The following is a 15,215-nucleotide window of genomic DNA, read 5'->3' as shown; positions in this document are numbered from 1 at the left end:
AAAAAGTCTATTCAGAATCAGTCTGATTTCTAACATCCTCCCCTACTCTACGAATCTAGGAAGCTGTTGCTGTCACCACATCAGAAAATGAGATGATTCCTTTGCAGAGGATAAAGCAACGTTACTGGAGACCAGGAGACACCCGGCACAGCTGGGGGTGACCACACAAGCCTGCAAACAAGGAGACTAGGAATGTTAACACCGCGAATGGCATTCCTGGCCTCTTCCCCCATTCAACTCCTTCAAAGCCTCTAGGTGAGATGCAGAACGTCTGAGCTGGAAATGGAAAGCTTCCTCTCTGGGGATTCTCAAGAGTCCAAAGGAAAAGTGGCAGCAATTCGGACTCGGAATTCCCCAGGGCTGGGTCACTCACCAACAAGGGCCACAGCAAACAAGTCCTTCTACACCTAAAGACGGCTAGTCATCAGATTTTAGTGAGCCTCTCATAAATAATCACCAGATATTTGAGGAAAGCCTCTAACACGAACAATGAATAAAAAAAGAAAGCAAATCTGAGGAAACAAAGATTATATAGAAAACCAAACTAAAAACTAAACAAAACTGTCATTTAATCCCCTTGGATTAAAAAGAGGATATCTATAAAACAAGAATAAGGATACTTTAAAAATATTCAGAAAACAAAAATTTTCTAAAAATAAAAGAAGAAGAAAAAGAAAAAAGAAGGAAAAATCAGTAGAAATTTTAAAGCAGAGGACCGCAAAGTGTAGCTCTGGGCCAAATACAACTTGTGGCCTGTTGGGGCGCCTGGGTGGCTCAGTGGGTTAAGCCTCTGCCTTTGGCTCAGGTCATGATCCCAGCGTCCTGGGATCGAGCCCCGCATCGCATCCCCGCATCGCATCCCCGCATCGCATCGGGCTCTCTGCTCAGCAGGGAGCCTGCTTCCTCCTCTCTCTCTGCCTGCCTCTTTGCCTGTGATCTCTGTCTGTCAAATAAATAAATAAAATCTTAAAAAAAAAAAAAATACAACTTGTGGCCTGTTACCATAAGGCAAGTTTACAAAGAAACATATCCATTCCATTCATGTGTCTATATGGTGCATAGTTGTTTTCATACTACAACAGCAAAAGTGAGTAAGTTGCTCCTGAGACTGTAAGGCCTGTAAAATCTTAAATATTTACTGTCTGTCCCTTTACAGAAAAAGTTTCCCAATTCCTGGTTTAGAGGGTAAAGCTGGGGAAGTCTCAATACAGACTGAGAAGAAAACAAGAGTAGAAAGACAGATGGAAAATAGAAAAACAACCACAAGAATATTCCACACCCAAACAGAAGTTTCTTAAGAATAAAACAACAACAACAACAACAAAAGAAAGAAAAAAAGGAATTTCAAAACTTAAACAAGGAGAAAAGAAATAAAAATTTCCTAAACTGAAAAACAAAATTTTCATATGGAAAAAGCTCCATGAGTGACTTAAATTCTCAATATAGGTGTGACCAGAATTATGACAGAACTACACCAAAACCGGTGGTATAGAAGGAAAGTAATAGAACACTGGTATATAGTCAGGGGTAGAATAAGTAGGTGCATGAAAGAGCTAAATTTTCATCTTCTGTGGTGGGAAAATATTGTCTAAATATGTAAAACTGAAATAATTAAGAAGTAATAGTATAACATATTATTTAGAAATATGCAGGGAAATACCAAGATTCAGCTAAAATTCTGGTTATCTCCATGGAGAAGGAAGTAGAGTAGCAGAGGACAGAAAACTATTTTTTCATAATTAGCTATTCAGAATACTTTGATTTTTGTCATGTGTATGTATAACTTAGATGAAAGTAAAAAGCAAACCAGTAAATGTTCTAACCTCTGACATGAAAATCTGGTTTGAAAAGCACATTAGCTTCTCTTCTTTCATAAGCAAGGATAATCAGAACAGGTCCACAGGGCTTTTAACAAGATACTGATGGAAATATTTCATTTGTCTACATTGAAAAAAGGATTTTTATTTTTGCTGAGTGATAATGCATGAATCTCATTTAATTTTTGGACATAATCCACAGTGTGCTAGGAGCTACTAGTAATACCCATTAAAAAAATTTATCAGCAAGACTTTATGTCGACAATTTACTCTAGTTAACTGCAGCTGAACCCAATAAAATTGAAGCTGCTAGGTTGACAGAAAGCCTTAGGTCACTGGAACACCCCAGAGGGATTATGGAAATAGTATTCAAAAGTTGCAGTCCTTTCCAATAAGCCATCCCACTCACTGTCCTGAATATGAGGTAAGTTATCACTGAAAGTACTTTACCTTGGGTCTTTTGGGCCACAGCAATCCCTTCGACTACAAGTATTGTTATTAACAACACTAGAGAAATAATAGAAAAGAAAAGTTAAAAAACTGAATCTATATTACATTTTACTAAATCTATAAGGAAAATCAGATGGTAAGGAAAAGATTAATTAAGGCTCCTATTTCTTACTGACAGTCAGTCTCAAGATTTTTAAGGGTTAAATGTTATGTTTTGATTTAGTATTTGACACTTAAGACAACCCAAGAAAAACCACAATTGATACTATAGTCATTTATACAAGCACTAACAGTATATGGCATTTAAAGCATTTTTCAGTTTATGATAGATTTAAAACATAGTTTTTTGCAAAAAACTCTGTTGACCCCAATTATACTACATTTACTGTACTTCATCTCAAAAAGAGTTTACATGCATTATATGGCTAGCTCTACAATGTATTATGCCCGTAAAAGTTCAATTAGATTACCTGACCTGTGAGAAATTTATTACAAAGACAGAAGTAAGGGGGCAGCAGTCTCCCAGAAATCAATTCAAGACATTTTATAACTGTGTAGTACTATGCGGTGTCCTGCGTTACAAAAGCCAGCATATTTAGAAAATGAAGCTTTTTTCCCAAGTTGAACATTTCCAAGACCCAATCGATAACACATTGAGTTCTTTCGTATATGTATGTATTTTGGTTCAAATACATTAAAATTCTTTTAAACATTTTATTTTTATGAATGGTGCACTGATATCTTTCACTCTCCCTTTCAATGGAAATCACAGTGCCTCCAAGTCCTGTGTGAACTGGAGTTTTTATAACTCATTCAGTCAACGAGCACTGACAGAGCACCTACTGTACCAAAGGGTAGCAGGCACCAAGGATACACAGATGTTGGGGGGTGAAATACAGCAAAATAGTTAAGAGTTTGGACTTTATTAGTTAGGTGGACCCAGGCTGGGATTCCAGTTTTACTGTGTACCAGTCGTGAGGCCTTTTTAGCTCAGTTTACTTAACTGTGAAATGAGGATGTTGCTCCAGGAGCACCAAACCTCATAAGGCTGTTTGAGAAGATGAAATGAGATGATGACACACATAGTACTACTTGTTATACGCCAGGCACTCCGCTAAGTAAATGATAGGAAACTACCATTCTTAAGGAGTCAATCTACTGTCAAAAAAGAATTTACAATACAAGGTGAACAGACATTTAATAGGAGTTATACAGAAAGTATAACGGAAGCAGAGACAGGAACCATTCATTCTGCTGGGGGTTAAGACCAACAGAGTGAGGAAAATTCCAGAAATAGAAGGTATATTCTATTTGGATGTTACAGGACTTCAATCTAGGATACAGAGAAAGAAACAGCTTAGACAAAAGCATGGAGGAGCACGATCTATGGAGGTTGGTGAACTCTGACTATCGTAGTAGCACCAGCACAAGGAGGGGGATGGTGGTATACCAGGTAAGAAACAGGATGAGGTCTGACTGTAAAAAGGCTTGACTGTTATGCTAAAGAGTTTGGATTTTTTACTATAATGAGAAGTCATGTGAGGTTTTTATTATTATTTTTTAAAATTAATTAATTAGGGGTGCCTGGGTGGCTCAGTGGATTGAGCCTCTGTCTTCAGCTCAGGTCATGATCTCGGGGTCTTGGGATCGAGTCCCGCGTCGGGCTCTTTGCTCAACGGGGAGCCTGCTTCCCTCCCACCCCCGCCTGCTTGTGATCTCTCTGACAGATAAATAAATACAATCTTAAAAAAAATTAATTATTATTTTAAGGTGGGGGGAGGGGCAGAGGGAGACAATGACTCTTAAGTAGGCTCCACACTTTGACAACCCTGAGATCATGGCCTGAGCTGATAGCAAGAGTTGGATGCCTGGATGTCCTCCAGGAACCCCTCATTTTGGGTTTTTAAACTAGAGAATGATATTATCCCATCTGTGTTCTAGACCAATAATCCTGATGGTTTCGTGTAGTCTAAACTTCCAAAGAGAAGAGAGAAAGCCATTCGGGAAGCAAAAATGATAAGGTCTTAAAGCAGAGCAGTGGTACTGGAAATGGAAAGGAGGAGAGATTTGTAACATGATTCAGATGTAGAGTTAACCACAAATGGGGACTTACAGGATGAAAGTGGTGAAGAAATGCGGGCGTTGAAGTGAAGTTGCTAGTTAAGTGACTGGTAGATGGTCACATCATTGTTCATGCAGTAGCATGAACTGAGCATCCACTATCCATGTCACCAATGTAAAAAGGTAATTCTTGCCATTCAGTAGTTTACATTTTGTATATAATCACCAACATCTTCATCTTTAGCTTCCTGTATCCTTGCTGACCTTTGTCTCCTCTGTCTTCTCTCAACAACTTTCACTTCCCCTTTCCTTTCTTTGGTTGCCAGTAGTGTTGAAGCCCTCATGTTATATAGGAAAAATTCTCCCTTCGAACTCTTCACAACTGCACTGGATCAAGTTTGAGGAATGGAGAACTGAAACATGTTTTGCTTTTTTTTTATGATCAAAAAGAAAAACCTAGAGTAATATTAGGTATCTGACAATTCAGCAAATAACACATCCATTTGTATCAATTTATCTTGTTAGAGGACACTATGTCCCAAGGCTTATCATTCAGATGATACACAACTGATCAAAATTTTGTGCTCAGTATACCTCTTCTCCTGAATCATAGGCATAACAATTTACTAGTTTTCGCATTCATAATTCACAGTATATAAGTAACACAAAGCCAGTCAGACAGGGCAAGTAACAAATCACCGAACTGAAACCAGGAAAGCAACAGTAAAACTATGGTAAAAGGATGAACAGTGCCAGTAAAATTATATAATGATCAATAAAATGTGTCTACGTAAAATATCTGACTTATGAAATTTACAGATTGTACACTATGGTAGATCATTTTAAAAATAAAATTATAAGCCCAAATAAACCTATTATTCTTCTTTATTTAAAGGGTTGCTCACAATTTTCTTTTCCCCCAAATATTTAAAAAAAACTATCCATAACTCAATCAACCAAACGAGCTGTGCTACTGAATAAAAAAATTTTATACAAAGAACAGGGTGAATCTGCACAACAATCAGGGACAGAAGCATTTAGTGATACAGTTGTGACTGTTAATCATTCTAAATTCTATATCATAATAAAGTTTCCTGCTAGTTGTATAATAGGATCTTTGCAGATTGCTTGTTATAACCAGGCTTGGATATTCAAATAAACTCCATTAATGGCAAACACAGGACTTATTTAGTACAGGAAGCAGGGCTGTGGTGCTTTGTTCTGTCTTTCGTTCCAACCACGTACCACTATTCCCTTCTTCCTCTTACCCAAAGGATCAGTAATTTCTCAAATTCAGAAATACCACACATATTGAATTCAAAGATCAAGTGCCCAAGAAGGCGCTTATTCTTTAAGGTAGAAATCCATGCCAAAACAAAAATTCTAAACTCCTTAACCATACTGTTTAGTTATATAGAGAACTGCTTGTGATTTGATGCTTAAAACAGGAGTGCCCACCATTTATCCCCATGTATCTGGTTCTGGAGTTTAGTTTGGCCCTGTAATGATGTGTGTGCAGCCTGGGTGGCTCAGTTGGTTAAGCACTGACTCTTGATTTAGGCTCAGGTCATGATCTCAGGGACTGAGCCTGGCTACGAGCGCTGTGAGATTGAGCCTGGACATGAGCCCTGTCTAAAGCCCTGCAGTGGGCTCCACGCTAGAGTGTCTCTCTCTCCCACTCCCTCTGTCCCTCCCTGCACCCCTTTCCCCTCTCTTAAAAAAATTTTTTTTTAAACGGAGATTTACATGATAAAGACAGATGCTGTTCAAGGATCAAGGATACCCCGTTTGCCTTGAATCACTGTCCTATTAGCTCTACGAAAGAGTCTTCTGCCCAGGCCTTCTAGTTTAAAGCCTTACCTTCCACTGTAAAAATCAAGATCAACTTTATTCTTTTTACTGTTAATAGTGGAAACCTGGCCAATGCAATAAATACTGGAAAGGAGATAAAATTATTATTTATAGATGTTACTTAAAACCTAGAAATCCCAAGATAATTACTTGGAAAATTATTACACCCATAAAGAGAAGAGAGTAAGACTAAAATAAATAAACAAGCAAGTAAATAAATTTAATACGATGGAGAAACAATATGTTTTGGATAATAAAACAACATAAAGGTAACAATTCTTCCCAATAAGTCATATATTTAATTATATTTTAATCAAAATCTTAGTTTTCTGGGGGACTAAAAATATTGCTGATGCTCATCTTGAAGCCTTTTTTATACTAGCTCAGGAAAATTAAAAAATAAAAAGACATAAAATACATAAAAACACTTATTGTAAAGCTACAGTAATTAAAAATGTAGCAATGGTATAAAAAGAAATAGATGATCTGTCAAGAAACATATCCAGCCCCCACTGTACTACAGGGTCAATCCTTGAGGCTACGGCAATGAACCAAGCAGTCTTGGTCCTTATTCTCAAGGAGCTTAAAGATAAGAAGATGGAAGAAAAGAAAAAGCTCAAGAAATACATATATATATTCCAGAATTTATGTACGGTATTTGAAACTCTCAGTGAAAGGATAGGTTTAATAAATGATTCTGGGGTAACTTGATAATTATTTGGAAAAAAAAAGCAGATCCCTGCCTTCATGCTAAATAGAAAAATAAATACCAGATTGAAAAAACAAACAAGGTGAATTATGTATGTATCCTTTTGAGTGGAGAACACCTTCACTTACTAAAGACAAATAAAAACTACAAATAACTGAGAAAAAAAGATTGTCACCAGAAAAATGTGCCAAAAACCAAAACAATACAAAAATTTAGTCTAATATTAAAAGGTTATGTAGATTCTACTGTTGCTCAGGATATAGGAAACGGACATACACTGTCACTGGACTGCAAACTGGCTAACTTTTTGGCGGTTGATCTGGTAATACATATCGGGGTTTAAAAATGCACAAATCCCACCCAGCAAGTCTACTTCTAGGTGGGAGAATGGACTCAATCACTGGGACAGTACTGTGCACCACAATCACCTGGAGAACTGATTAAAACACAGATTCTGGGGGGCAGGCTTTACTTCCAGAGTTCTGACTTAGCAGGTCTGGGGTTGGGCTTGAGAACTTACATCTTAACAAATTCCCTGGCGATGCTAAAGCTGCTGGCCCTGGGACCATGCTTTGCAGCTCAGCCACCGCAATAAGAGAATGATAGTGTACTGCAAGAAATGGAAAGAGGATGCCCATTTTCTCCACTGGTGATGGCAGGGGCAAGGCTGGGTCAAGAGGGATGAAGCAGGGCAGAGGGCAGGCAAAAAGGAGTCAATGACCTCGTTTCGGAAATGTTGAATGCTTGGTACCTATTCTCATCATATTGCTACAAATATTTCTTGTTTCTAAACCTCTGCACTTGCCATGGATCGCCCTTTGCTTCCACCAAATTACCTTTAGAGTGTTTAAAACCTGCTTTTTCTAGGAACTTTCTAAATTAATTTTATTTGATAGCATTCAGATTTTTCACTTCTATGCCTATTAGCAGTTTTCTATCTCTGTCTGGTTCTGTTTCTTTTACTTTTACACAAGTTTACGCAAGACAGAATATATTTCTGGCAAGTATACAAACTGTTGTGATAAGTAGTTAAGGGCTAGAGTGAAGGCTATCACTACTAGGGACCTAAGCTCCTTCTATCTTATCGTTCAGTTGTATATGACTTTCCCTTCCAAGTTCATCTTATGGTCCCACGTGGATGCTGAAGTGCCAGCCATTGTATCTTCATTACAGCTTCCATGCCTATGTTAAGAGCCGGAAAGAATGAAAAAATAACACAGGACATTCCTCCTTCCTTTAAACACATTTGCCTAGAATCTACAATGACCTCAAAATAAAAATTTTAACTGAACAAAAAAAAACCCACCACTTTCTCCAAGTTGCACACACATCAAGTTGACCACTCACTGAGTCACATGGCCACACCCAACCCTAAGGAAAACTAGAAAATCTAATGTTTCTGTTGGGTGGTCACAGGCTTAATTAAAATTCAGAGAATTACTGAAGTGTAAGATGGATGTTGGGAGACAACTGGTTATTTCTGCCATGTCCCCTACAGTCTATTCTGTACTCAGCAGCCAGTGACCCCTTTAAGACATAAATCAGATAAAACTTACATAAAATCTTCTAATACAGTCCCATTACATTTAGAGTAAATCCATACCCCCTACACTGACTCCAGATGTCCTACGTGATTTAGCATCTAACCATTTCTCTGACCTCCTGATTGCTACAGAGGCCTTCTTCCCACTACTTCAATATACCAAGCTAATTTCTTGCCTTAGGAACTAGCTTATTCCTTTTGCCTAGAATCTCTCTGCATGGCTGGTTCCTTCCTGTCATTCAGGTCTTGTAAGGACATTCTGACTTCTGAAGAAGCTCTTCACTTTCTCCTTCATTCTGTTTTATTATATCAATATTTTAATTATTATTTACATCACTTGATATTTTGCTTAAATTCCTACTAGAAAGAGGAGCCTTGTCTGATTCACTGATGCATCTCTAGTGACTAGGAGATTGCTTGGCCCACGTTCAATAAAAATTAGATGAATACCTGAAATGACTAAGCATGATCCTGATTACATCCTTTTGGTAACTACAACACGCAGTGCGGAGTCCTGCATTAATAAATTAAGAAGCACACATCTTGGTTAATGGTTGTCACACAGATGACCCAGCTTCTTTTACTAAGCATAAGTCAAGAGACAGAAAAAGAACTGACTTTTTTTTTCTTTTCAGATATCCAGTCACTAAGCTTACTTTTCTCAGGCTGGCTCAATTTACCTGTTAGTATTTAAATGTGCCTCTTTCCAATAAGCCTTCCTGTTTTAAGCACCAAAGTGGAAAATGTAAGGTCTGTAGAATCTATCACGAGATGCCAGATGTAACAACAGCCATAAGGTCTCCTTGCTCTTTACTGTTTTTTTAATTAAATTAAATTAATTTATTTATTTGACAGAGAGAGAGAGAGAGAGAGAGAGAACACACAAGCAGGGGGAACAGGAGAGGGAGAAGCAGGATTCTCGCCAAGCAGGGAGCCCGATGCAGGACTCCATACCAGGACCCTAGGATCGTGACTTGAGCCAAAGGGAGATGCCTAACTGACTGAGCCACCCAGGCACCCCAGCTCTTTACTATTTTCTATTATGAAAGCAGAATGGAGTTTGATGAGAGTCCACATACTACTTGAGTTAGTAGTAACTTGTTTTTGATAAAACTATGTTCCTCAAAACAGAGTACCCAAATTTAATCAAACTCAATTTTACTTATTAGTTAAGAAAGAGGATGGACTTGGCAAACTTTGAGATCTCCAACCTACATACGCTAATCAACTGCCAACCACTTTAAGAAAGACTAACTATAGCAGAAATGCTTTCTTTCCTGCAGAATGTGGCAACCTCCTTGCTGGCCAAGTGCTCCTAAGAGGGCAGTTTTGTATGCTCTCTTTTTATAGGAGTCTTCTTTAGACATTCACAGCAACAAATTTTAAGTTGACCAGGTCACATTTTAAAGAGTGGTATCTCCTTACCCACTAGTGCTGTAATTTCCAACATACTAGCCCAGGCATGTTTAAACATGTTTAAACCAACATATTTTAATGCCATTTTGCTCAGGAAGAACTGATGTTTCAGATTAGTACACTGCAATTTTGAGTGATAATAATAAACATGTTAAAAAGTATTAGTTCTGGGAGGCCATTCCGATGACCCTTTGAGAGGGTGAGGTCCCTCACCAATTACAGCAACCTGGCTCTTATCTATTATCCTTGTGTAGTTTTTTTTTTTTTTTTAAGAAGACTTTATTTATTTGACAGAGAGATCACAAGTAGGCAGAGAGGCAGGCAGAGAGAGAGGGGGAAGCAGGCTTCCCGCTGAGCAGAGAGCCTGATGTGGGGTTCGAGCCCAGAACCCTGAGACCATGACCTGAGCGGAAGGCAGGGGCTTAACCCACTGAGCCACCCAGGCACCCCTGTAGAGTTTGTTTTATAGTACCCCCTCAGAAGGGTTCCTTTTGAGGAAGTTCTCGCCTCTACGGAAAGTCTGGAAACTAATGGACCCAATAACATCTTAGGGTTCCCCTTTTCAAATCAAAGACCATAATAACTGGGATTGCATAGTGATTGAGGGACACGTTTTTAAATCAAGAATTACTCTGCAAGGAGCATAAAATGAAAAAATGAAACTGAAAAAAAAAAACTATAGGAGTCTGCTGAATGGGTAATAACCAAAAACATAACGTGAGATTATTTTAAAACTTTGGATATGAACTTGTTTTGTAATGCACATGTATATTAGAGGACAGCTTGTTTTTTTTCCAACACGTGAATCTGGTTTCAAAACATAGATAAAACAGATTCTAGTTTGAGGATTTACTATAATAAAATCAGTGTTTAGTCAAACTTCAATTTTCAGCCTTAAAACATTTCCCTTGTGTCAAGGGAGAAAAGTCAACAAGTTAATTTTTAATAAGACTGTGTTTAAAACTTCACGATTAAAGGGATAGCTTTCCAGTACCGCACTTATTTTTGTATAGTTTACTAGTTTCTGGATGAGGCATGTGAACAATTGACAGGAATTAATTTTTGTCAGTCTCAGGTAAGATTTTAAAAATATAGTGCCAAGGGATATTTATGCTATTACACGATAAATTTTATAGTAGTTTATAGAGTTTAAATATAACTGAATCTAATAGGATTCTTCTAAAGTGTGAAAAGTGAACAAAATAGTAAAAAATGGGCCTACAATACTAATGCAATATTTTCATGTGACTATGAGGCTTACTTAACTTTGACAGAAAGTTAAATCAAATTATATAAGACCCGGAGGGATCATAAACAGTTAAAAGTGAATTATTCAGTTTTAACAACATATGAAATGTTTGAAAAGCCTAGTAGAGTTATCCTTTTGTTCTTACTGCTGAGAGTAAAACAAAAAGAATCAATGGCATCTTAAAGAAAATTACCTTCTACTTAAGATCTCACACGTTCATTATGGATGATTTGTTTTAGTTAAAACTGACCACAATACTGCAAACAAGGCTTTGGGTAGGTAACAGCTATAATTATGCAAATATTAAATAACTGCTTGTGATAAGAGCCTCTTCAGCATTGAAGCAATTCACCTCACAGAATGCTTAAGGGCTGCTTTTTCATGCCTTAATGCACACAATGAATGGGAGCACTAGGAAAATCTAGTATTTTTCTAAAAATATAATTTTTTAAAATTAAAAATAACAATTTTTTTTAAAGATTTTATTTATTTATTTGACAGAGAGAGATCACAAGTAGGCAGAGAGGCAGGCAGAGAGAGGAGGAAGCAGGCTCCCTGCTGATGCGGGGCTGGATCCCAGGACCCTGAGATCATGACCTGAGCCGAAGGCAGCGGCTTAACCCACTGAGCCACCCAGGTGCCCCAAAATAACAATTTTTGTATAGGTAACACACAGCATTTGGTTAAAAAAAAATCAAGGGTTACAAACGGGGGTGCAGTGAAAGAGAAGTCTTCCCTTCACTCTGGTCTCTATCTCCCAGATTTGCTTCTCACAATCAACTTTCATTCATTTCTTGAATCTTTCTAGACCAATTCCCCATATTTACAAGCACACACACACACACTTTAGAAGACTTAAAAATAGCTTGTTTTATCTCTAGCAAGCCTACAGCAACTTAGTTTGAGCTTTAAAAATGCTTCAGCATGTAAAACAATGGTAGGTTTTAGTGCACACGAAAAAGCAAAGCCAAATACTACATTGTTTTCACCGTCAGCTCTGCCACCGCCACAGCATTCTTTCCTGAAAGGCGCAACAACTAAATGCTTCACCACAGTGACCAGAGAGGGCAGTATGTACCAACGACAAGAGCAGAGGCAGAAAAGCTGCAAATACCTTCAGGATTCAGGAGGACCAGCAATTCTGTCCTATCCGGCTCAGTTCCCATAAAGTTCCGCAGGTAGGGCTGTGTTACAGGGCTAACTTATTTCTCCTTAGGGGGCTGCCCAGATGGAGTGTCATGATGTCGATAACCATAAAGCAATCAAGACAACGAAACAAATTTGGATAATGAACACTAACCGAAAACCTACTATGCATATAGAATTTATTTTGGAAGAATAAGACAATCTAATTTCCAAGGGATGGCTACACAAATTAGGATTTACAGATAGGAAAACTATATTAAATTATCAGAGTTTTAAATTTTTTTTTTAAGATTTTATTTATTTGATAGTGACATAGCGAATGAAGGAACACAAGCAAGGGGAGTGGGAGAGGGAGAAGCAGGCTCCCCGCCGAGCAAGGAGCCCGATGTGGGGCTCGATTCCAGGACCCTGGGATCATGCATGACCTAAACTGAGGGCAGACGCTTAACTACTGAGCCACCCAGTTGCCCCCAGAATTTAAAATTTTAATTTAGTAAAGGAATCACCAAGAATTCATGGAGTGATATGAAATATTCACTAGGTAGAAAGTCCTGGTATAAGTCTGTAAGTATACAGTTGGGGAAACATTTGAAATTAAACTGCTGAAGTCTCAGTTATGGATTTAGGAGAATCTGGAAAGCAGGCAATTGTCCGGTTAAATTTAAAAGCAAAATTATACTGAATTTTCTAATAAACAAATTTGAAAAAAGTGTTAATTTGGAATGGGAAAAAACCACCCAACATTTGTCACCGTACAAATATCAGGATACTATAATCTATATGTGACTGCTAATGCAATATCTTAACTCCTTACCCAATATAAAAAAGAGGATATTTCATAGCATTATCAACATACAGCTATTCAGTTTTCAATTTACATCAGTGGGGGAAAAGGGAAGCCGTTTTTTGGTGGTGGTGCTGTTCCTCTGACGACTGAAAAAAGGAATTATTCAGTCCGAGTTTCGGAAGCAACTTTGCATCACAACCTTAATTATCCGTGCATAAAAATTTCAATGTAAATTAACACCTCCAGGAAAATGCAAAGCAGCTCTAGAGTGTTTGGGAGCTTTGAACGCTTGGCAAGCCCACGGTTTTAATTCCCGGTGCCACAAATCAAAAAGAACCAGACACCGGCGGCACGGTATTCCGAAGTCCCGGGAAGCGCCGGGGCGCGGCCGCGAGCTCTGGGCCGGGCCGAGCCGGGTCTCGGCGCCCGCAGTGGTGCCGCAGCCTCCGCGGCCGCAGCAGGTGGGACCCGGCCCGGTTCACAGGCCGTTCCGCCACCGGCCACCCGTCAGCGCGGGGCTTGTCGAGAGCGGCTCAGCGACGCCTCGGCCGGGGCTTTTATTGTTTGCGTGGAATGACTTTGTCACTGAACGCTGAAAAAGACCGGCCTTAGCCCGGGTTACACGGACCCCACAACTTTGCGAAGCGATGCGCGGAACTGAAACGAAGAGGCGCGAGGACACAGCTCGGAGGGCCCCGCCGGGCCGCTGCTTCCCGTTCTACCGCGCGTTCCCACCAGCGCCCCGCGGAGCCTGCCCACACGCAGAGGGCTGGGGAGAGGCGCTCCGCGAGCAAGTCGATCCGGCTGGGCGCGAGAGCTCCGAGGTCCGCGCGGACCAGACAAAGCGGCGCGTCGGGCGCCCGGGAGGGACGCGAAGACGCCGGCCTCGGCCCGCAGGGGGCGCCGTCCGCGGCCCCCGGCGCTTACCTTTGAGGACCGCGCAGAGCTGCTCCAGGGCCATGTTCTCCAGCGGCCCGGCGCTTCGCGAGGGGCCGAGGCGGCGGCGGCGAGGAGGCGGCGGCGGCGCGGCGCTCACGGCCCGGCGCGGCGGCAGTCCCGCTCGGCCCCCATCGCCCGCCACCAGGATGCCTCTCCCCGCGGGGCAGGGCTCAGGTCCGGCAGCCCGCCATGCTCGAGTCCCCCGGCGGGCTCCCGCGCTGCCCGAGCCCCCCGACGGGCGCCGCCTCTTGCTCCGCGGCGCTCTGTCCCATCGACTGCCCCGGAGCCGAGGGGCGCTGGCGCGAGGGACGGCACCCGCACGGGCCGCTCCTCCGGCGGCCGCAGCGCGAGCCCCTCCAAAGTGGCGGGCGCGGGGAGCCCAGGCTCATTTAAGCAGGGAGCGCGAGCGCCGCGTGCCGGCCGCGCCGCCTGCGCGCTTGTGCCCGCCCCCCGCCCCCCATCCCCGTCCCCGCCCCCGCCCCCGCCCGCGTGCCCCTCGCACTCTCCCGGCCAATCGCCTGGCCCGCCCGCGGCCTCGCACCCCGGGAGGGCTGCGCGCCGGCGACCGTTGGGCTGAGGCGGGGCGACGAGGTGCTGGGCCCGGCGGTCCCGACCCCTTTGGCTGCGAACCGCGGTTCCGAGAGGCCGGCCCATCCCCTGCCGCTGTAGGGCGTCCGGGGTGAGCTGGTGTGAGCCCTCGAGGCCTCCTGCCCGAGGGAGGAGCTGGGGAGCCCGCCGCCCACCGGGAGCCCCGCAGCCCTTGTCCATCTCCGTCTGTCTTCGCAGATAGACGGGGCACTGACCCCTCGGCCTCTTAGGACCTCAGTTCAAGGTCAAAACTCAGCCCCGCTAGCCTCAGCTTGATAACCTGCCTGAAGCAGGAGGCGAGGATCTGGGCGGGGGCTCAGGGACAGAGGGCGCCTGAGGTTCTCACCTCCGCTTGGCGTCAGGTGAGTTAACCTGACGGCCGGCGGTGGTGATCGCTAACATTTCTAAAAGGCTTCCTAGGTTGCCAGGCACAGTACCAAGTACTTTGCTTATCAACTTTGTTTTAAATCCTCAAACCCATCTTATGGAATAGGTACTGTTAGAGGATGGGGATAACGAGGCCGGAAAGGTTAAGTAATTTGTCCAGAGCCACACAGCGGGGGAAGAGCGCAGGGTTGTGAACCCAGGAATTCTGACGCCAGAGGCTGCAGTATTGTCCACTAAGTCATGCTGATGGGTAGCTTGACTCTGCTGATTAA

General features: G+C 41.9%; 1 protein-coding gene across 4 annotated transcripts in view; it reads right to left on the bottom strand.

Annotated features, from left to right (window-relative positions):
• Positions 1-14,313, bottom strand: part of NETO2 (neuropilin and tolloid like 2) — a 63,406-nt gene extending 49,093 nt beyond the window's left edge. For 2 of the 4 annotated variants that reach the window (XR_006816291.1, XM_045989186.1), the window contains exons 1-2: positions 13,957-14,311; positions 2,268-2,324 (exon numbers count right to left, since the gene is read on the bottom strand). Coding sequence is in view for 3 of the 4 variants with exons in the window: in XM_045989186.1 (XP_045845142.1) it covers positions 2,268-2,324; positions 13,957-13,990 (91 nt within the window). In the remaining variant the exon portion in view is untranslated. Of the gene's footprint in view, positions 1-2,267; positions 2,325-13,956 lie in introns of all 4 variants that reach the window. The other 2 variants (XM_045989187.1, XM_045989188.1) reach the window with 2 other exon arrangements.
• Positions 14,314-15,215: the final 902 nt, after the last annotated feature.

Source organism: Meles meles, chromosome 19 (assembly GCF_922984935.1).
Source record: "Meles meles chromosome 19, mMelMel3.1 paternal haplotype, whole genome shotgun sequence".
Taxonomy (NCBI): Eukaryota; Metazoa; Chordata; class Mammalia; order Carnivora; family Mustelidae; genus Meles; species Meles meles.
This window is presented reverse-complemented; position numbering and strand designations above follow the sequence as displayed.